At 47.8% G+C, this 23,541-nt stretch overlaps 1 protein-coding gene across 3 annotated transcripts in view; it reads right to left on the reverse strand.

Annotated features, from left to right (window-relative positions):
• The window catches only part of LOC138504470 (lamin-B3-like), a 368,818-nt gene extending 363,086 nt beyond the window's left edge, over window positions 1–5,732 (reverse strand). For 2 of the 3 annotated variants that reach the window (XM_069624996.1, XM_069624994.1), the window contains exon 1: window positions 5,187–5,732. In XM_069624996.1, coding sequence (XP_069481097.1) covers window positions 5,187–5,563 — 377 coding nt within the window. In that variant the 5' untranslated portion in view covers window positions 5,564–5,732. The remainder of the gene's footprint in view (window positions 1–5,186) is intronic. The other variant, XM_069624995.1, reaches the window with a different exon arrangement.
• Window positions 5,733–23,541: the final 17,809 nt, after the last annotated feature.

The following is a 23,541-nucleotide window of genomic DNA, read 5'->3' on the forward strand; positions in this document are numbered from 1 at the left end:
CAGCGGTTACACCCAGAACAGGTGGCAGCCTCGAGCACCAGGACCAACTGAATGTGGATGGTGTGGTGGCCAAAGGCACGGAAGGCGAAATTGCCCGGCGCAAGGCACCACGTGTGGAGCATGTGGCCGGAAGGATCACTACGCGAAAGTGTGCAGATCCGTGAGTACGCCGTTGCAGCCCCCACAAGGATCCCAGGAGAAAGGGTCATCGAAGAAAAAGAAACAAGCCAGCGCGAGGAGGGTAGCGGTAGTCAACTCCTCGACGGAAGAAGAAGGAGATGATCTCTCAGCCCTACGACAAACAGCAGGCACGGAGAACGAAGGAAAGGGCCGAAAGGTATACTTAGTATCGACACTAAACCAAGGGCCAGCCCAGTCGAAAAGAACCGCCAGGCGACGAAAATGCATGGTCAACATACAAGGCCAGGACATACAAATGACCATCGACACGGGGGCGTCGGTAAACGTCATGCCAACCACCGTTTTCCGAACCCTCGCTCCACGACCCGAGCTAAAATCCACAGACACTCGACAATTTGCCTATGGCAGTCGAAAACCTCTACCAGTCATCGGGAGGTTCCGCACCACGCTTGAGCATGGTGAACAGAAGTTGTGGTCGAAGATCTACGTCGTCAAGGCGGGAATTGAAAGCCTGTTGAGCGGAGATGCGGCTGAAGACCTGGGCGTGGTAAAATTCATATGCCACGTTGACGACACATCCGAGGTCGAGAACTTTCTCAGGCAGCACCCCATGCTACAGAGGGGGATAGGCTGTCTCAAAGGAAAGACCATCAAACTACATATTGATCAGTCAGTGCAACCACGCGCAGTAAGACACCGACGGACACCTTTCCACATGAGGGAACAAGTCGAGAAGGAGTTAAGGTCACTCGAAGCCGCTGGTATTATCGAAGAAGTCACGGGACCAACACCGTGGGTTTCCCCGATGGTGGTCACCCGGAAGCCCAAACAGCCAGGGAAAGTTCGGATCTGCATTGACATGCGCCTGCCCAATGCAGCCATAAAGAGAGAGCGACACATAACGCCGACAATCGATGAAATCATCACTGACCTCACGGGATCGTGTGTGTTCTCGAAGGTAGACCTAAAGGCGGGGTACCACCAGCTGAAGCTACACAGAGAATCGCGCTACATCACCACGTTCTCAACCCATTTGGGCCTGAGGAGGTACAAGCGCCTGAGTTTCGGCATATCGTCGGCCGCGGAGGTTTTTCAACAAACCATCCAGGAGGTCATCAGAGGCATACCAGGGGAACTGAACGTGAGCGATGACATCCTGATACATGCACCGGACATCAAGGAACACATCGTGAGACTGAAAGCACTACTGGGCAGGTTGGAAAGCGCCGGACTCACAATCCATCGAGAAAAGTGCGAATTCCTAAAACCAGAAATTACGTTTTTTGGATACCGGTTCGACCGCACCGGCATATCGCCTGATCCCCAGAAAGTGGCGGACATACAAGCTGCCAGCCCCCCCATGACTCCCACCGAGGTGCGCAGTTTCCTGGGTATGGCCACCTACTGTGGCAGATTCATTCGGAACTTAGCAACACTATCCGAACCACTGAGGGAGCTAACAAAGGCCAGCACAAAGTGGGACTGGGGACCCGAATGCCAGGAGGCATTTGAGAACATAAAAGACTCCCTGTCAACGGACACCAGGATGGCCTACTACGACACGGACCTCCCGACAGAACTATTTGTGGATGCCAGCCCAGTCGGACTCGGAGCAATCTTGATGCAGGTCACGAAAGAGGGTACAAAAAGGTCGATTGCTTATGCATCCAGGGCGCTCACTGCAACGGAACAAAGGTACTCCCACATAGAGAAGGAGGCAATTGCCGTTCTATGGGGATGTCGACATTTCCACATGTACCTATATGGGCGCAAGTTCACGGCGATCACCGACCACAAGCCCCTGCTACCAATCTTCATTGGGTCATCGGCACACCCACCAGCCAGAATCACCAAGTGGCTGCTACACCTCCAGCAATATGATTTCGAACTTGTCTACCAACCGGGCAGCGGCAACCCCGCGGACTTCCTGTCGAGACACCCACGACCAGCCACCCAGCAGGAAGTGTTAGTCGCCGAAGAAACGGAGGAGCACATCTGTCAAGTGGTCCACACCATGAGGCCCAGAGCGATAAACATCGAGGATATTACGACAGAAACCCAGAATGACCCATGTTGCGATCTGGTAAAGGATGCCATCTTTGTCAGGCAACTGGAAAGACTTCATGTCGCATACACGCAATAGAACAGAGGGGGCCAAGGCGTTCCTAGCAGGCATGTTCACGGTTCGACAAGACCTCTCGATCACTGAGGGAGGGCTCCTGCTAAGGGGTGACCGCATCATCATACCCCCAAGGCTGCAAGACAGGATAGTTGCCCTAGCGCATGAAGGACACCAAGGGCTTGCAAGGACAAAGGCACGGATCCGACACAGGGTTTGGTTCCCTCACATTGACGATCGAGTGGAGGACTTAGTGAACACATGTCTACCCTGCCAAATAACGAGTGGACCCCCTGACCCAGAACCGATCCTATCGGCCGAGCGTGGCCGGGCACGATGGGAAGCGATCAGCATTGACTTTTGCAAAATCAGAGAGGGTCTACATCTACTGGTGGCAATCGATGACCACTCACGATATCCAGAGGTTGAGATACTGGAGTCCACCGCCGCGGAGGTGGTCATCCCGGTGATAGAAAAGATGTTTGCCACCCATGGTCTGCCCACGACCATTAAGAGTGACAATGGACCCCCATTCACAGGGGAGGAATTCAGGTCATACCTACAGGAACTGGGCATCAAATACCACCATATCATGCCAAGGTGGCCGCAAGCTAATGGGGACGTTGAGCGTTTCATGAGAACTATCAACAAGGTACTCCGAGTATCTAAGGCAAACGGCAGCCCATGGAGGATCGACCTGTTCCGTTTCCTAAGGAACTATCGTGTCACCCCCCACAGCACCACGGGCATACCACCCGCTGACCTTATGTTCGGAACTGTCATCAACTCGTCGAGTCCCCATCATCCAAGCAGAACCCCTGACGACATCGACCATGCACGTGTGGAAACGAGGAGAACACGTGCCAATGCTCACATGAGCGCCAAGAGAAGAGCAAGGCCCTCGAACCACAGAGTGGGCGACCAAGTCATGTTGCGAAACCCCACAAAATCCAAGATGGACACCAGGTATGACGAACTGCCATGGACTATCAGCAACCGGCGTGGGACCATGATAACGGTCACACGGGGAGGTCGGGAAGTAACAAGGAACGCCTCCTGGTTCAAGCCCGTGCCCCAGCACCTCTGGACGGATGGCGAAGGGCACCACGACGACAACGAGCAACAAAGCAGCGACGTGCCGGCGCAAGACCCCCAGAAAGGATCTGCGGGGGATTGCAGCTGGCAATCACCGAGACTACCCAGCAGTGAGGACACATGTAATGAAGGTGAGCAGACTGACGCGCCGAGCGGGGACAGCCCCCAAGCGAAGCGGTACAGCCTGAGAAAGACCACGAGGCCGCCTGCGAGGCTGAATGACTATGTATGCTAATTTCCCCAGCAGTGGCAGAAGTGTTATAGTTGAGCATGCGGCTTATGTTTATGTTGTTTAGGTCATGTTGAAATAAAGGAGGAATGTTATATCCGCCCTACGTCCCGCAGCGCGGTGACGTAGGGCATGTTAATAAAAGCCCCGCCCCCTGAGTGGGAGGCAGTTCCGGGCGAAGCCGAGCCAGCGTGTGTGTGTTTCTTTGCGCTCCCCTGCCAAGGCCGTGCCCAGGCCATGCGGCCTTCTTGGACCGGAGCCAGCCCCTCGTGCTGGGCCTCCGGCACAATGCACGACTTAACAGGGGGAGCGAAGCAATGTTACTCTGTGTGTAACATAAGCCCATAAGAGAATTGTTATAGAGGTCACCCAGAAGTTCATGGTAGTTTCTTGCTGCGAGCCCCCAGTTTGGGTACCGTGTTCTTTCTCTGAGCTCAGACCGGCGGCCCCCCCCTCCCTCCACCCCACCCCCGGCTGCACCCTGAGCACTTTTAGTGGGGCAGAAGAACGCCGGGATCGTACTTCTCCCATCTTGATGGTTGAACAGGCAAAAGCCCGTTTTTTGCGATCCCGCACCTTGCCTTGAGCTCGTGGAATGATTGTGGGGTAATCGCTTACCTTGCTGAAAAGGATTTCGACGGTGCGTTCAGGGAAACCAAAGCGCAGCTTTTCACCAATAGCAGAACACATCCCACCTCATGCCCTAACCTTGGATGCTGGAATGGTGCCACACCAATCGGAGAGCCCTCCAATCTCTCCCCTAATGCCACAGAAGGCGTAACCGATCACCAACCGATGTGACAATCCGTTCCACTCAAATACCCAACAGCATCTACAAGGCTCCTTTAAGTGTGTTGTGTAGCACTCAAGGAAACACCCGAAAGCACTCAGCCCCCCCAAAACGGAAAATATGTTCAATGTTAATTAAATCAGGGAAACATCCCAATCAGTTTAGTTAATGAAACAGCAAAGCACACATATATTGGAGAGAATTCTCTCGATTGCGGACCTTTAATGCGCCAATAAGCACGGCTAAGCTACTGGCAATGAGGTGGCATTTTGGATCTGTGTTACTTCTAGTAGTGAAACACGGGAAGCGTGAAGGTGTGTGGGGGATCCATTAACCACCTTTCAGCAAAAGGGTGGGGGGGGGGCTGCAGGTGAGTAAAGAAGTCTACACCCCAGCGGGGCAAGTGGGGTCACAGAAGGAACCAGTGGAGTGAGAAATATACAGAATGCAAAGATCACTGCCCGGTTCGCAACTGTAGCAGTCCTGGGCTATTCCTTAATCTAATGCATTTGGGGATGGGTGCCAGTCTTTGACAGCAAAAGTAGAAAACATCGTGAACACCAGAAATTATTGGTTTATAAAAATGGATATCCCAGAACTATAAAAAAAAATGAGTGTCATTTTAGGGGTTTATTCTTTGGGGGGAGGACGGGCCAATGGCATCTGACTTTGCAGGGCATGGTCCTGACATGTTGCACCTGCAGACTGATGGGCACAGACTTGGCCTGCAGCTGGCGCCTGCCATGGCAGAGGGGGGCACCGACCTGGCCTGCAGCCGGCACTTGGTCGGGGGGGGGGGCATCTTCACCGACCTGGCCTGCAGCTGGCGCAGCTCCTCCTTGGTCCGCCCCAGCTCCACCTCCAGCCGCCCACTCTCGTTGGCCGTGGTGTCGAGGCGCTTGCGGGCGTCGGCCAGCTCGGTCTCGAAGAGCCGGCGCAGGTTGGCTTGGTCGCGGGTGCAGCTCTCGCGCCGCTCGCGCAGCTCCGCGCTCAGCTCCTGCTTGTCGGCCTCCAGCGCCCGCGCCCGCTCGATGTAGGCGGCCAGGCGGTCGTTCAGCTTGCGCAGCTCGTCCTTCTCCTGCAGCCGGCTCAGGCGCGTGGGGCTGCTGGGGGACGTGAAGGACGAGGCCGAGGCGCTGCGCTCCCCCACCCGGCTGGTGCTGCTCGGGGTGCTGCTGGCCGAGGCCATCTCCCCGGGGTGTGTGTGTGGCGCCTGCACGTGCCCTGGCTGGCTGGCCGGCTAGTTCCTTCGCGAGCAAGCCTTCCTGCGCGCCCCCGCTCAGGACAGAGCTGAAGCACAACCTTAGCGCCTCGGTGGTGCGCTGCACGCAGAGGGGAGGAGCTAAGGCGAAAGAGGTGCATCCCGGCCTCTTTAAAGGGGTCTTATTCTCAGACTGCGCGTTACGCCCTCGCGCCCCTAGTCTAGTCGCTTACTAGTAAACATAATGCTGGCTGCCGCCCGTTACTACACCTGCCAGTGGCGGCAACCCACCCCAGGCTTCTTGAGTACGTTTAAATGGCTCCCCTTTTCTTAATTACGTTAAAATAATGTCACTTCTCCGTTACCCAGCAGCCCCTTCTTCTAAATAGGCGCCGCCAAGCTGCATCAACGAGAAGTTTTTGCATTTCCAGTCTGTTTTCCAAATAAAACGTTTCTCCCTCATAAGTGAAATGTAAAAGTGCTGGTGTAATGTGAGTCAAGTTGTCAAGTGCCGATGGCAGGAAAAGGTAGGTTTTATTACCCTTAACGTTGCTATTTGCAGTGTTTCTAGACTTTGTTTTATTGGTAACTTAATATACATGGAGTGTCATACCTGATATCCCTCTCCCTCTCTCTCTCTTGCCCTCTCTCTCTCTTGCCCTCTCTCTCTCTCTCTTCGCTGCTGTGCTTTCTCTCTGTCTTCTCTCTTTCTCTTTCCGTCTCGATATGTCTCTTCTATGTGGATATCTTATCTCTAAGGGGGAGGGTGGGTTGTGGGGTCTGTGCTTTTTTTTTTAACAAAAGTACGTATTAACACAACAAAAAGCACATTAATTGTACTAACATTGCAGACGGTCTTTTTAAAAATAATTTTACAATGTCATTTCTAATTATCTTCACTTTATTCATAATGTTAAACTCGTTTTACTGAGCAAAGCACATTATCAAAACCTATAATATGCGAATAATTTTTTCTGATTGAAGATTATCATTCCACGAAAAAGTCTTGTGCATTCCTTGACGGTGCCTCCTTCATGCATTGCGGTTGGTAGCAACAGTGACTCAGGGGGCTGGGTGCCACCACTACTTTAAAAGTAACAGAATTAATGATATTTATGGAAAAAACTAAATTAATCTTGGTGCTAAAGGCTGCATTGGGTGGTTTAGAATGTGACTCAAAGCCTTATGCCACAACAAACAGACCAAATATGTGAAAAATAAGCCTTCCCAGTGTGCCAAACTCTAAAAGAAATATACATACACCATGTACAATTAATGGATAATCTCCTTTATGTATTTTGACCTTTTTATATTTGTTGCATATTGGTCTTTACACCCTTACAATGTAGTCCCTTTTGCAAAATTCCAGATGGGAATGCAGTGCTTCATTGCCTCCAGTTTTTATGAGAGACAATCTTACAAATATTTTCTCCTTATCAAATTTGCATGTAATTTCGTCATGATTTAACAATTTTTCAAAAAGTGCCTTTTGACAATCTTGCAGAAAATGTCAACACGTGTTTCATCCTTTCAATTAGGGTCTTCTTCAGGGCTAACAAATAAGATTTCTTATGACATTCATTTGAACATGATGAATACACATAAAAGATAATGTAAGCATACGAGTCAAAAGCCAGATGAACGGCGTGTCAGAATAGAGGGGAGAAAAATTAAAATAAAATGCAGCACATAATGAGGAAATATATTCCTAATAATGTACATCCTTCCAATCATCAATTCATGTCGTTGTTTTGTAAAGTAGTCGCTCCAAATGAAATATTCCAAATGTATACATTAGTTATTTGTTCATACACATTCTAAATGCAATGATGATGCAGTCCCCGTCCATCACCAAGTATCACACACATAACCACCCTAGTTTGAGCTTAATGTATTCTATCCTTGTTGAATAAGGCAATTTATTGTTACCATCTTCACCAAATGTGATTTGAGTTAAATATGCCTACCTCATTCCACTTCATGACATAAATCTCAAATCAAAATCCTAATTATAAAAGAATAATTACACGTTGAATTAATACAGGATTATTTTTTTAATGTTTTTTTTTATTTACTTGAATTTTAATGAAAAAGATTTTTTTGATTTTTACAAGAATCGTTTGCTTCTCATGTAATCAATTTTTCTCGTTTTCATAGATTGTCTCCCTCTGTCGTAGAGTTGGCGATAGATTTCAAGGCTAGTTCTATTAGCTTCACCACAGTTAAAGTCCATCTCGTTGTCTCTCCTGACATTAGCCTGTTCCAGACTGTCGCTACATCTAGCGTCACTGCCCCTTGTAGACATGATTGAAGATATATATCTCTGTTTTGCTGTGTCTTAGGGCATCTTAACACTAGATGTTTCAGTGTTTCAACGTGCTCTTTCTCTTTACATAGGCGACAGCTGTTATCTGATTTCGTTGCCCGGATTGCCAGGATTTCACGTGTCATCAGCAGATTTAGTCTGGCTTTCAAAAATGTTGATCGCATGTTTTTATTTGGGAATTTTGTACAGAAGTTCAAGGGTTTCTTGACTTTGTTGAAAGTCGGTGGAAGATGGGTTAGTAGCTTATTTGCACTGGCTGTGTCTATCGTCTTGATGCAGTCCATGAGCTCCATTTTTCTTTTTACCCGGACTGGGTTGGTCTTCAGATCTTCTTCCGAACACAATATTTCTCTGAGAGTTTCCTGAAGGGTTAACGCCCACTTGTTGAGTGCTTTACACGTTCCACTTTTGAGCTCTTCTGCGATTATGGAGTAAATTGGGAGAGTGTCCGCCATGATGATTTTTCTATATAGTCTAATTTTACTCTGGTCTACTAAAGATGACAAAGAGACCCAGTTCTCACCTAATCGCTGGCATGGAGGTTGACTTTGGCAGGCCTAGGATCGATTTCCAAACAAGTCCTTCCAGCTTTTGCCATATCTCTCTCGGAGTATTCAGTGAGGTTTTCATGCCGTAAATGATTGTTGGAACGACTTTTGCTTTATAGAAATTTATCACCGGAAGGAGGGAAAATGTTCAAAATTTTTTGTCTATTAATCTAGTTTACGCAGTTAGTCTTTTCGCCTTTACCCATAATTGAGCTTGCATTGACTTGTCTGTGGGCGAGCTGTCAATATGCACCCCTAGATATTTGAACTGATCGATGACTTCAAGTTTGGTTCCCTCAAGAAACCATTTCGGGTGTCTTACTGTCCTCTTCGTTGCTTTCTCTAAGACCAGTATTTTCATTTTCGCTATATTGATTTCCAAATTGTTTTCTGTGGTATATCTTGCCAGATTTGATAATTTCCTTTGCAGGCCAATTTGGGTTTGGTCGATTATAATGGCGTCGTCTGTGTAAAGGAGTCGCAAGATCGGCACATTCCCAATTTTAGGTGGAAATGCTCTTATTTTTTCCTCATGACGTTGGTAATCACCAAGAAAGGCGATGAAGAGAGCCGGCGCTAAAGGACAGCCTTTTTTGACTCCTCTCTTTACTGAAATCTCCTCGGACAAGACTCCTTGTTTACTCAATTTCACTCTGATTTTGGTTTTGGCGTGAAGAGCTTTTATGGGATCCAAAATTGACATTGGGCATTTCCAGTTGTGTAGTTTGGACCATAGTTTCTCCCGGTCTATTTTATCAAATGCTTTCGATAAGTCTACAAATGCGAGGTACTCTTTTGGTGCGCCTTCTCTGATTTTTGCCTTTAAGATGTTTAGCATCAAGATGTTTATTGCAGTGCCTCCATTTTTTTGAAACCCGGTTTGGAAGTTGTCTGTACACGGCGCATTTTTTGCCCAAGTTCTAAAATGATGTAGCAATTGTATAGCGTAAATTTTCCCCACAATGTCCAAGAGCGCTATGGCCTATAGCTTTCTGGATCTTCTCTTCCACCTTTTTTATACACCGGAACAATTATGGCCTTTAGCCACGTTTCAGGAACCATTTTTGTTTGATTGCAGTGGATGAATATGTTACTGAGGATCCCCACCCATGCTTCCGGCGATTGTTTCAAGTCCAAATTGGTTAGGCCATCTGGTCCCAGTGCTCTCGAGGTTTTCAGGTTATTGATAGTAATTTCAATGTCAACTGTATTTGATACATCAACCCATGTGGACTTGGTATCAAGTTCTTCTTCCGATCGATTCGATTGTGGCAAAGCAAATTGAGCTGCTAAGTATGTTTGCCATTTTTCCTCCGGGACCGCGTTCAAAAGTTCTGATGTTTTTGTTGAGTTCGAAGATTTAATTAATGCCCAAAAATCTGATGATTTTTTTGTGCTTAGACATCTCAACATGTTTTCAGCATCTTTTTGATATAGGAGCAATCTATGGTGTTTTAACCAATGGTTGTACACCTTTTTTTCGTTTCGCCATTTCTTACATGCTTCATGTGTGTTCATTTTGTTTGCATTTTTCTTCCATTTTCGAACTATTTTCCTTTTTTCCACCACCAATTTGTCGTAGACATGGTTCGTACCCTCCTTCTTATTTGGGTGGTTTATAACCGGTCTTCTATAAGGAGTTAGTAATGGTAAGTAATTCGGTCGCACTACGGGCTCTTGTTTGTCACTGGGATCTGGGAGATCATATTTCGCCGTTAGCTTTAGAACTTCTTCTTCCGTTAGGCGGACCCTAGATTGTTGGTTGTTTAGCTTGACGTTAAACTTATATGACTCTTTCTGTAGTTGAAGACCTTGCCATGTGCAGATCAAGAGATTATGGTCACTGTAAATTGTTCTTTGGACTTTGTATTCTAGGATCTTGGGAAGAAGGCTGCTGGTTACATATATGTAATTGTAACGCTCACCTGAATCCCTCGGAGGCGCAGGTCTGGGCTGGGGGTTCTCGGAGTCTTCTAGGGTCACGCGCAGGCCTCGAATGCCACCCTGGAAAGGCCCTTTCCTCACTGAGATCTTGATCTGAAGGGTGAGGTGTCTGCAATTATGAGAGCAAGGGGTTAATATGGATATATAAGCCTGACTGGGTAAGCTGCCTCCTCTTCCTGGTACTCCCAAGTAGTTCGTAGGCTAAATGTGCTCACCTCATGTAGGTGAAAGCGGAGCTCTCCATCCTGCGTCTGAGCAGGGGCGCCGAAGCCAGTTACTTCACTGGTTAATTGTCCAGCCTCTTGGTTGCAGAGGATGAAGATTTGGAGCTAGGCCGTTGTTAGCAGCACGAACGGCGGTTGCTTGAATATGGAGGTCCGGAGAGCGATGGAATGGCGAAGGTATTGCAGGCAAGTAAGTAGAAAATGTCAATTCGAAGTTAAAAGCACTTCTTAATGTCTCTTTTCCTTTTTCAGGTCGCAGAAGCAGCTGGGTAGAAAAATGGATGTCGAGGAATGCACCGAGGAGTGAGAAAGATGAGCGCTGCCCAAAACACGTGCGTATAGATGGAGTTTTGTATTTCTTAATGATGTCCTTTTGTTTTGCAGATGCGAGTAGCAGCGTCGGCGGAGGCGAGAAGAATGCAGCGCAGGTAAGGAAAGTTTCACGGAGGTTTACTAACCAATGCCTTTGCTTCCACAGGGTGCCGGAAAAATGGAAAGCTGCAGCCCGTGGCTTGAGATGCACCGATGGACTGGGTAAGTGCTGCACTGGTTTTTATCTCGTGCTAACCTGGTGTTCTTTTCCCTTTTCAGATGCTGCTGAAGACGAAGATGGTATTTCGGAAGGTAAGATTGCGGATTTCTCTTCCCCAGATGCAGAAGTTGAAGATTCTCTGGAGCTGACACGGTGAGCGTCCTGCTGCTATTGCAGAGTAACGCGAAGCACGTTGCTCTGATCGGGCGTGGTTTAAATAGCTTACTGGAGTGCTTAGGTGTCTCCTTCCACAGCAGCCTCGCCCAGGTAAGAAGTCCCAGCTTCCAGAATAGTTCCAGTATCCAGTCCCAGGGAGTGGTGCTGGCCACACCCAGAAGGTAAAGTAGTTCCAGCCATGGATGGATGAGGATTTCATCCTGCAGGTGAGTGAGCAGCATGGTCTGCAGCAGGTAGGTCCACCCAAGCACCATTCCTTACATCATGAGCCCGGCACGTCCTGTGCTGGGACTGGGTCCCCTTATGAGCCTGGCGCCACTGGCGCCAGGACAAGGTCCATAAGGCCCCTATGGGAGCCGATGGGTACCTGGAAATAAAGTTGCGACCCAGCTTCCGAGGCAGTTGGGCTAAACCTGACTCCTTGGAGGCTGCGGTCATGACAGTACCCCCCCTCAAGGCCCCTCCCAAGCTTGTCTTTTCCGGAGGTTTTGGCTTGTTGGGAAAAGCCCGATGAAATTTTCGGACTAGACGAGGTGCATGTACATATTCTGAGGGTTCCCAAGATCTCTCCTGGGGTCCATATCCCTTCCAATCAATCAGGTAGTATAGTTTTGATTTGGAAATTTTGGAGTCCAAGATGTTTCGAATTTCAAATTCGGATTCTCCGTCAACTTGGATGGGCTCAGGAGGTTTAGTCAAACGGGTTCCGGGTTGCACAGGTTTCAGGAGAGAAACATGGAAGACAGGATGTATCTTCATTCGAGTAGGTAATTCTAGTTTGACAGCCACTGGGTTAATCACGGCCGTGTTCGAGTAGGGTCCTAAATATCTTGGGTTGAAGGTGCGTGGCCCTTTTAAAGATAAATGTTTAGTGGACAGCCAGACTTGATCTCCTTTTTGATATTGAGGAGCCTCTTTTCGATGTTGGTCTGCTCCTTTTTTGTATGATTCTTTAGCTCGTTGAAGATGAGCTGTGGCTTCTTTAAATGCTTGAGTTATCGTCGAATGCAGATGGTCAACAGCAGGTGTTCCGAGAGCTTGAGGTGGGTCCAGATTTGAGGTTCGAGGATGACTTCCATACAGCAGGAAAAAAAGGTTTTTTCCCGTCCCAGAATGGATTGAATTATTGTAAGCGTATTCAGCAATCCAAAGGACATCCTTCCAAGTACCCTCGGATTGATGCAACATGCAGCGCAGATATTGTTCTAAAGTTTGGTTAGTTCTCCCAGTCTGCCCGTCGGTTTGAGGGTGATGGCTGGTGGAAAGTCGTACATCAATTTGTGCTAAACGACAACAACTCCGCCAAAAATGGGAAATAAATTGGCTCCCTCGGTCAGAGATTAGTACTGAAGGGAAACCGTGCAACCGGACAATGTTTTCAAGAAATTCTCGGGCTAGAATGGAAGCTGTAGGTAAACCCTTCAGTGGGATAAAATGAGCCATTTTTTAAAAAAGGTCCACGATCACTAGAATTGTGTTGTATCCGGAGCAAGGGGGTAAATCCGTGATAAAATCCATCGAGAGCGTGTGCCAAGGGCCTGGTGGAATGTCTATTGGACGTAGTAATCCTGCTGGTTTTTCCTTCTGACTCTTGTTTTGTGCGCAGATACCACAAGAAGCCACAAACTCTTTAACATCTTTCCTCCAAGATGACCACCAAAAATGCCTTTTAATTTTCTCTGAGGTTTTGGCAACTCCAGGATGTCCTTCCATTAGAGAATCATGGTAGCAGGTGATGACCTGTTTTTGTAAGTCAGCGCAGGGTAAGAATAGTCTTCCTTGGAAATACAATAGGTTCTGATCTATTGTAAAATCCTTTCCTTTCAATTGCCAATTCGATGAATCTTCGGGAGTTATGAGTTGATTGACCCTTGCTTTAATCTCTTCGAGGGATAGTGTGTTGATTGCTCCTAGTATCTTTTGTTCAGGAATTATTGGCACCGGCTCCGGATTAGCTGTAAATTCGTTTACCCCTATCCGGGAAAGGGCGTCTGCTTTTCCGTTCCTAACGCCTGGTCGATATGTGATTACAAAATCGAATTCTGCGAAGAATAAAGCCCAGCGTAGTTGCCTCGAAGATTGAGCTTTAGCTGACTTCAGGTACTGGAGGTTACGGTGATCCGTGATTACAGTTACTGTGTGCCGGGCTCCCAAAAGATAATGCCGCCAGGCCTTAAAGGCGGACTTAATTGCCAAGAGTTCTTTGTCCGTAATTGTGTAGTTGATCTCAGGAGCCGAAAATTTGCGAGACCAAAAGGCTACAGGGTGTAACTGGTGCGTTTCGGGGTCTCTTTGTGACAGCACCGCCCCCATTGCAAGACTGGAAGCGTCTGTCTCGACGATGTAGGGAAGTTCTGGACGGGGATGCCTTAAGACTGGAGCAGAGATAAATTTGGCTTTTAATTCTTGGAAGGCTTGTTCGGCTTCTGGAGTCCACTCGAATTTTTTATTCTTTTTCAGAAGAGCCGTGATAGGTTGGACTACCCGAGAGAATTCAGGAATGAACCTTCGGTAAAAATTAGCGAAGCCCAGCATGCTCTGTACACCTTTCACGGAAGTTGGGGAAGGCCATTTGGTGATAGCATCCACTTTTCTTGAGTCCATGTGAACTCCGTTGGGTGATAAGATGAACCCTAAAAATTCCACTTCCTTTGCGTGAAAGGTGCACTTCTCCAGTTTAGCAAACAAGTGATGTTGGCGAAGTCTCTGTAAAACCGCTGTGACATGTCTACGATGATCAGTTTCTGAGGCTGAGTATACCAGGATGTCGTCAATATAAACGACTACGCACACATCAATAAGTTCTCTGAGGACATCATTCATGAAAAACTGGAAAGCGGCCGGTGCGTTACATAGTCCGAAGGGCATTACTTGATACTCAAATAATCCATATTTAGTGCGAAAGGCCGTCTTCCATTCGTCGCCCTCCTTAATGCGTACCAAATGGTAAGCTCCTCTGAGGTCTAACTTTGTGTATATGCAGGCGCCTTTTACCTGGTCCAATAATTCAGGAATCAAGGGCAACGGGTATCGGTTTTTGACTGTAATCTGGTTCAGGGCGCGATAATCGATACAAGTTCTTAGGTCACCTTCCTTTTTCGGGACGAAGAACAAAGCTGAGGAAGCCGGGGATTTCGAGGGGCGGATGAATCCGTTAGCCAAGTACTGGTCCAAGTATTGCCTGAGATGGAGGTTTTCTGGTTCAGTGAGGGCATATATTCTACTGCACGGAGGGGTGGACCCAGGTATTAGATCTATCTGGCAGTCGTATGACCGATGCGGAGGCAGGGTGTTGGCTTGATCTTTCTGAAAGACGTCGCTGAACTCTTGGTATTCCAGAGGTAATCGGGGGTCCTCGGAAGTGATGGCTGCTAGCTTGATTTCGGGCTGAGGATAACAGGTTGAAGCGCATTCTGGAAACCGAATTACCTTGGCTCGCCAGTCTATCTGAGGATTGTGCTTTTCCAACCAAGGCATTCCCAGAATCACCTGAAACTGCGGGGCCTTGATTACATCAAACACGATCTTCTCCCGATGTCCGTCTTGACATAACAACGTTACCTCCATGGTGGTATGAGAAACTGGTCCGGAAGCTATTTCAGTACCATCCACTGTAGTGATTACGTCCTTTACCATCTTGGGACGTAGGGGAAGATCCATCCTGATAGCCAAGTCTTGGTCCACATAATTACCGATTGCTCCGCTATCAATGTATACTTTGATAGCATGCATGCGATCTGGTCTATTGGGACTGATGAGGACCATAGGCATTACCAAATGCGAGGTCAAGGAACTGGTTTTAACGCTCGGCAAGCGGACCTCTACGCTTGTCGGGCGAGGTCGTTTCCCGATTCCAGTTTCTCAGCATTTTTATCAGAAACTCCTACGGTCTTCTTGACCGGTTTCACCAAGCAATCACGAAGGAAATGTCCAGAATTCCCACAGTATAGGCACAGCTGTAATTGCCTTCTTCTTTCCCGTTCTTTCTGAGTTAATGGTCCTTTTACTACTCCTATTTGCATTGGTTCCACGGAGTCATTCCCTTTAGTGGAGCTCTGAGGTCTTGAAAGTACCCGGGTTTCAAATCTGGATCGATCGGTCTTCCTGTTCTGTAGCCGATGATCTAATTGGACTACTAGGTCGATATAATCTGAACAGTCTTGCGGCGGATTAACCACCTGTGCTAAAACGTCTTTAAGTTCCCCACGTAGACCTCTGTAGAAGAGCGTGATTCTCTTATCTTCAGGCCACCTAGTCTCAACCACCAGTCTATTAAAGGACGCTATGTAAGCCAGGAGATCCTGATTACCTTGTCTGAGTGACAGGAGTTCATTGTCCAAGGCCTGCCCCTGTGAATGACTTGCGAACAACTTTTCCATACTGGTCTGAAAGTCTTGAAAGTTATAGAGGAGCCGGTCATCCTGTGTCACGAGAGGAATGGACCAATATGCAGCACTACCGCTAAGATAGGAAAGTACAAACGCTACCTTGGCTTGGTCCGTTGGGAATGCGGCGGGTCTACACAGAAAGTGCAAGCGGCATTGATTGATGAATACTGCATATCGCTTTGGATCACCGGAAAAACGTTCGGGCGGGGCCAAAGGCACATTCCCTGGCAGATTAATTTGCACCGGATTACTTGAGGTTGTAGGAGTGCCGCCCCCTCCATAGGGAGGCAGTGGCGTCTGTCCCGCTTGAGCCTGTAGCAACTGTCTGGCCAGATCATCCATCCGTTCCTTGGCAATGATCAACTCCCTTCGTAAAGCGTTTGTTTCTTGGCGAGATGCGTGTACTTCTGCCCTTAGTTCCCCAAGCAATTGAGCCAGTTGATCTGTGTCCGAGGTTTCCATTGTGCCTGGGTGGGAAAATTGCGGTGGGCTTCGCGTTCTTTAACGCTCACCTGAATCCCTCGGAGGCGCAGGTCTGGGCTGGGGGTTCTCTGAGTCTTCTAGGGTCACGCGCAGGCCTCGAATGCCACCCTGGAAAGGCCCTTTCCTCACTGAGATCTTGATCTGAAGGGTGAGGTGTCTGCAATTATGAGAGCAAGGGGTTAATATGGATATATAAGCCTGACTGGGTAAGCTGCCTCCCCTTCCTGGTACTCCCAAGTAGTTCGTAGGCTAAATGTGCTCACCTTATGTAGGTGAAAGCGGAGCTCTCCATCCTGCGTCTGTGCAGGGGCGCCGAAGCCAGTTACTTCACTGGTTAATTGTCCAGCCTCTTGGTTGCAGAGGATGAAGATTTGGAGCTAGGCCGTTGTTAGCAGCACAAACGGCGGTTGCTTGAATATGGAGGTCCGGAGAGCGATGGAATGGCAAAGGTATTGCAGGCAAGTAAGTAGAAAATGTCAATTCGAAGTTAAAAGCACTTCTTAATGTCTCTTTTCCTTTTTCAGGTCGCAGAAGCAGCTGGGTAGAAAAATGGATGTCGAGGAATGCACCGAGGAGTGAGAAAGATGAGCGCTGCCCAAAACACGTGCGTATAGATGGAGTTTTGTATTTCTTAATGATGTCCTTTTGTTTTGCAGATGCGAGTAGCAGCGTCGGCAGAGGCGAGAAGAATGCAGCGCAGGTAAGGAAAGTTTCACAGAGGTTTACTAACCAATGCCTTTGCTTCCACAGGGTGCCGGAAAAATGGAAAGCTGCAGCCCGTGGCTTGAGATGCACCAATGGACTGGGTAAGTGCTGCGCTGGTTTTTATCTCGTGCTAACCTGGTGTTCTTTTCCCTTTTCAGATGCTGCTGAAGACAAAGATGGTATTTCGGAAGGTAAGATTGCGGATTTCTCTTCCCCAGATGCAGAAGTTGAAGATTCTCTGGAGCTGACACGGTGAGCGTCCTGCTGCTATTGCAGAATAACGCGAAGCACGTTGCTCTGATCGGGCGTGGTTTAAATAGCTTACTGGAGTGCTTAGGTGTCTCCTTCCACAGCAGCCTCGCCCAGGTAAGAAGTCCCAGCTTCCAGAATAGTTCCAGTATCCAGTCCCAGGGAGTGGTGCTGGCCACACCCAGAAGGTAAAGTAGTTCCAGCCATGGATGGATGAGGATTTCATCCTGCAGGTGAGTGAGCAGCATGGTCTGCAGCAGGTAGGTCCACCCAAGCACCATTCCTTACATCATGAGCCCAGCACGTCCTGTGCTGGGACTGGGTCCCCTTATGAGCCTGGCGCCACTGGCGCCAGGACAAGGTCCATAAGGCCCCTATGGGAGCCGATGGGCACCTGGAAATGAAGTTGCGACCCAGCTTCCGAGGCAGTTGGGCTAAACCTGACTCCTTGGAGGCTGCGGTCATGACAGTAATGTAGGGGAGCGCTAGAGTTTAAATGTTCCCATGTTGGAATATTCATTTGTTTTGGGAACAATGCTTGCATGTTGTGCAGGTTTCTTGGTTTTGCCATCGCCCACCAGGCCTTTCCTCGTTCAACTGTCGGACCTTGCGGCCCAAAATTCTTTTTGTCCTTATTTAGTTTGTTACAGTTTGCGTTCAAGTCTCGACACACTATTAGATCAACATTATTGTACTCTGTGTATATCCAGTCTAGCGTTTCCCCTATGCTATTACAATATTCTTTAGTTGTCATTTGTTGGGGGTTCCAATAGGTGTTTATTATAATCAGTTGCTTGGTGAACATCTTCTTCGGTAGATTCGTTTGGTGGTTCCATGATGTTAAAATGACCAACATCTCATACGTTTCCTTTAACTTCGTCAGTTCTGTCATTCATGAGCCCATTTTTATTGCTGTCAGGAGACCCGATGACGGGCGCCCCAAGAGGCCCTTTCTTGCTGGAGATATTGCAACTGCAAACCCGTCTAAAGCTGGTTTATCTTGGAGCCATGTCTCTTGGAGACATAGGATATCGAATTGACCTAAATCGACGTCTCCCAGTATGGTCAAGTAGCTGTGACCCCGTGTATTCCACGACCCCAAAGCATATCTCTTGATGCTTCTTTCGTCCAGAACGATGGTTGGTCCTGTAAGGATATTTGGCATGTTACAGCACAGAGTACAGCACTACTGCACAAGTAGCATTTTTGCAGCACCACCACAAGGGTGCGGTGCATTGCTATATGGGTTAGCAGATTAACAAGGAAAGACAGACTATTCAGTCAAAAACGATTTGAACATATAAGATGCAAATCTATTTTTACAGTTAAAAGCACACGTGTTCATTTAAAAATACACACTATTTTTCACCTGAAATGCCTATATTACTAGAGACACATTTGAAAATTAACAGCTAACATATTAACCATTAACCTGACTAATAAAACCTTATTTTAATATAACTCACTAATAAAATGTGTTCTCTACTGTAGAATTAGGCATACTTTGAAAACCAGTTAAATGAGTGTGCAGATTTTTTTTTCTCTCTTCTCTGCCTGATTATCCGTGTTGTTGTGCACAGTAACGGCAGGAAGGAGGAAGTCAGATTTGCAACAATTGCAAATGTATAAGCGAAGCTATTGTTGAAGAGTAGGAGGATGAGAGATGATGGATTTCATTGGAACACGTCATAAAGAGGGCTGAGAGGAAAGTTTTAGTGGGCAGTATCAAGGAAAAAGACAGGCAGACATCTTTCTGCACTACTGGGGAGAAGACCTGGCTGTGGGGGTGTCCTGCTGCAGTCGAGACTGGGGAAAGCTGAAAGAATTACCTTTCCACTGGCAGAGGCAGTCCTATCTGAAAAAGCTGAGAATTCCAGGCAATGACCCCGGCTTGAGAAGGCAAGCGTTCATTTTTGCTGGAGTTAAGCCAAGAGAGCCACATTCACAGAGAGAAGCCTCTGAACAGATAAGGTAATTACCTAACTGGGGGAGCTGTGTGTGTGCACGAAAGCATGCAGTCAGTGTAGAAAAATGAAAGTCCCGTGCGTGTCTTAATCAAGTGATAATGTTGCAATTTAAGTTCTGTTCTCCGCCACTATAATTGCAGTGTGTCATAGAAAATGCTTTGATTGTTCCATTTTATTGCTGTAAAGAATGAGATCATGTCTAAATGCAACTTTTATAATACAGAAAATATTTGAAAACAGACGGGTGGTTTATTTTCTATTTACCATTACAATGCCAATGATGTGGGGAGATTTTAGACAGTGCAATGGTCATTTTAAGACAGATGTGTGTATGTCAGAATCAGTATGAATAATTGTGAGTGACTGTAGTATAACTTGTTGGAGGTACATGAGCCAACGGGAAGAGAGACTCTCTGAACATAGCTCCCTACCGTATATAAGGTAGTGGAAATTACCACAAGACTACCACATATAGCTCTCTGTCGTAAATAAGTCAGTGAGTTTGCCCATGGTGGCGCACCAACACTATCACTGGAAATTGTGGTATCTCTAGAATGCAGGTCTGAGGTCTCTCTAGTGATCACACGAAAAATCTAAGCGAAGATAAGGGATTCTGGACATTGGGGCCACAAATAAAACAAGGGAATTATGCTCACCAAAATACCACCAACCACGTATACCAAATATGCAGGTCTGGGTGCTGAAATAATGCATGTCCATTGTATTATTGTTGCACATGGCCAAATCTGAATACAAAGAGTGATTATTGCTAAGTTATTTTTCGGCGGTAATAAAATACCGTCAGGCCCCAAATCTCCACAAAATACCCTACAGTCCTTTGCTAGTTGATTGCGGGGTCTCATTTGATTGCTATTTCTCCGCTTTAGGGAACAAAGTTGATTTCAACCATCCCCATGGTCTTTTCACTGATATCGTATCTTTTGCTGTCACTGGGTCTGCGTTACTTCTTCTCTTAGTTGATAGTTGATTGATTACGTGATGTTGGATTTTGGCTATGTCGACGGTGCCTGTGAACAGCTTCAGGTCTTGTGCGTAAGATATTATCGCATGGTGTCATCTCCTGTCTTTCACCCTCTGGCTGTAGGTTGTTCTTATTTTTCTCGTGACGTGACCATTGATGCCGAAGGTTTGAGTAATCTCGGTGGGACTGCCCACTCTCTCGGTCATATTTCTTTTCGCTCTGCCATTTACCTATCCGATTATCTCGATAGGCCTCTTCTGTTCTAGATATAAATCGGTACTTCTGCTCGTCCTTGCCTTTTGAATAAGGTATTTTGGTCACCTTTGGACTCTCAAGTTTTATTTCCGTCAATAGAAATCCGGATTGTTCCATTTCTCTCACTGCGTTAGCGTCAATTTGACGGGTCTCCCTCGCTTTGACGTGTACATATACTTTTGCGATCGTTCCTCTGTGGTACGGTTCAACTAGAGTGATATCTCCGGTTTTAATGTGTTTAGTGTTTGTTTCCCAGTGTTGGGAGAGGTTCATTAAATTCGTGTCTTTCAAGAAGTCTTCTACGGATCTTGGTGAGCTTGTCGTCTCCTCCGTATTATTTGGTTGTATCATGCTTTCTTGCGTTTCTTTGGTTTTGGATGTGTTCTTCCCATTTGACCTGTTCGAATCCTGATGACTACCCTTTTCCTCTCGCGTCGGGTTTAGTGTCTGGTCTCTGTTAGTTAGTTTTAGCGTCACAGAGGTTCCTGATGTTGGTTGCTTTGGGATGCCCGATTTGATTGGGTATAAATGGTTCTGCCTTGGTGAAATGGCACTCTTTTCTTTTGTCTCTATCCGTGCATCCGGGATTTCCACAATTTCAATGTGCTGGCTCCTGACCTGATTGGATTTAGATGTTACGATTTGTTTTTCCTTCCCTGTTTGTATACACTCTAACTGTTTTTTCAGAGCTTCGACTTCTTTTTCTCAGCCTTTTTGTTGATACATATTTCCTTCTTCTAGTGCGGTAATGTAGGCATCAATGTGAATCAGTTTTGTGGACAGTGTTGCCAAAATTGAAGTGTTGTCATGTATTCCGTCTTTTATTGCCTCGTATAATTTGCAGAAAGGGTTTAAGGCAATTGTAATGGCTGACATGATATTTAGCATATCCGTTTTTTTGCTTGGTGAGTCCTTTTGGGTTGTTGTTAATATTTGTCACACCGCGTGCTCGCTCGCGGGCGCCACTTACCTGTCCTGGGGTCCCGGGTCCACGGCCGCAGCGGTCTCCTCCTTCATGGAGGCTGTACCCGCGGTGGTGTCTTTCCCCACGCCGGCCCGCGGTCTGGATGGGCTCCGTGGGCACTGCCATCTTGCGAGAATCTGCGCATGCGCGGATCGTCAGTATCCGACTTCCCGCGCATGCGCAGTGTCGGAACATGCGTTCCAAGCCTCGCTTTGATGCCGGGCTTTAAAAGAGCGCCGCATACACAGGGACAATGCGTCTCAACACGGTTGTTACTGTGTATGCGCTGCTGGAGCCCTGGCGTCCGTGCCTCAGCCTCTCCAGTTCCTTACTCTGCCTTACCTGTGCCTTGTTCAGCCTCTCCAGTTCCTTACTCTGCCTTATCCTGCCTAGCCCATCCTTTCCTCCTTGTCCTCTCCCTGCTCCTTTGTCCTCCTACCCCTTGCTTCCCGGTTCTACCTTGTCCTTGCCTGCCTCCTGGGTTGGGGTAGGGGAGTTCCTGTCTGGGTTCCTGGTTTGCTTCCCTTCTGCTAGGATAGTAGGATTCCCTTGTCTGTTCTGTTTTGACCTTGCAGACCTTCCTTCTTTACCTGTCTTGTGCCCTGCCGGTACCTGTGCCTTGCTACCCTCTTGGATGTTCCGGAGTTCAGCTTCCACCATTATCGGTGTCTTCATTAAGCCTTCTCTGCCAGTGGAAACACTGTTCCGACGCCACGTAAATACGGAGAAGTGCCACCCGTGGCGTTGGGAGTTGGTTCAGTGCCATCCTGTCATATATCGTCAGGAGGGTATTGGGCTAATTTCTCGCGCTACTCATTCATCGGCAAGAGATACTCCGACAGACTGGCAACCTCAACTCCACGGTCTCCAGGAAGAAAAGGTAACCAGCGATCTCGTGAAGACTCGTTTAACAGATTGAGACGCCTTTCCTTCAGTCCCGACATGGACGACATGCAGGAATTACGCGAAGAAATGCGTGCCATGCGTCTTGAAATGACCACCCTCCGCCAGGAGAACGACACCCTTCGACAAGCGATGGGTCGGAGTATGGCTAATCCCTCACAACCAGCTACACCACCTGAGAACTCCATGGCTTACACTACTCCGATGAAGTATGATGGTGACCCGCGTCGAGTGGCAGAGTTCTGTACACACTGTCGGATCCATTTCCAGTTCAGGTCAAGTCATTTTGGTCAAGACAAGGCAAAGATCGGGTATATCCTTGGAAACCTAACCGGCAATGCACTTGCTTGGGCCGCACCTTTGGTCTCTACCAACAGTCCCCTGTTGGGTGATTTCGCTGCTTTCGAGAAAGCCTTTTTGGATGTCTTTAAACCGCCCAATTTGGCAGCCATGGCCCAGAATCAATTAATGGAGATCAAACAAGGACCAGGTGACATAATCCACTACATAAGTCGGTTTCGACAATTAGCAACCGATTCACAATGGCCCGAAATCATTCAGAAAACCTTGTTTCGTCGGGGACTACGAGAAGAGTACAAAGACGTATTGCTGCACATCCCGGAGCCAGAAACGTTGCCTGCATTGGTGGAATAAGTCTTACGCATTGACCACAGGTTAGCTGAACGACGGAGTGAACGTCGCAGATCTGACAGGTATCACCCGGTTCTTCCGGTACTGAACCCCGGACCAGCTGTCTCTACCGATGTGGGCCCAGAACCCATGCAGTTGGGTGCCATCCGAGGCCCGTTGTCCGAGGCCGAAAAGAAAAGAAGACGACAGCAGAACTTGTGCTTGTATTGCGGTGGTTCGGGTCATTTTCTAGGCACCTGTCCGCTACGCCCTCTGAAGAAGCAGGAAAACCAACAGGCCCGTTGTTTGAGGCGAAGGCAGCAGCGGGCCGCCTCTCTGAATCTGACCTTCCTCCTATGAACCCGGTGCCCTTGTTGATCCTGAAAGTCGGTGTTGCCTGGCTAGGGAAGTGTATGAGAACCTGGGCCCTTCTAGATTGTGGAGCATCCGGCAACTACATCGATGCCTCGTTCGCGATTGCCAATGGGATCCATTTACATTACAAAGAACGACCAACTGTGGTCGAGGTGATTGATGGTTCTGCTTTGTCTTCTGGTCCAGTCTGCCAACAGTCCGATTCCTTGTGGCTCTCTGTGGATCTCGAACGGATTTCGTTGGATGTCATCAAGTCTCCCTCTTTTCCGGTGGTGCTGGGCCTACCTTGGCTGCTATATCACAATCCTCAAATC

Source organism: Ambystoma mexicanum, chromosome 11 (assembly GCF_040938575.1).
Source record: "Ambystoma mexicanum isolate Mex_15411 chromosome 11, UKY_AmexF1_1, whole genome shotgun sequence".
Taxonomy (NCBI): domain Eukaryota; kingdom Metazoa; phylum Chordata; class Amphibia; order Caudata; family Ambystomatidae; genus Ambystoma; species Ambystoma mexicanum.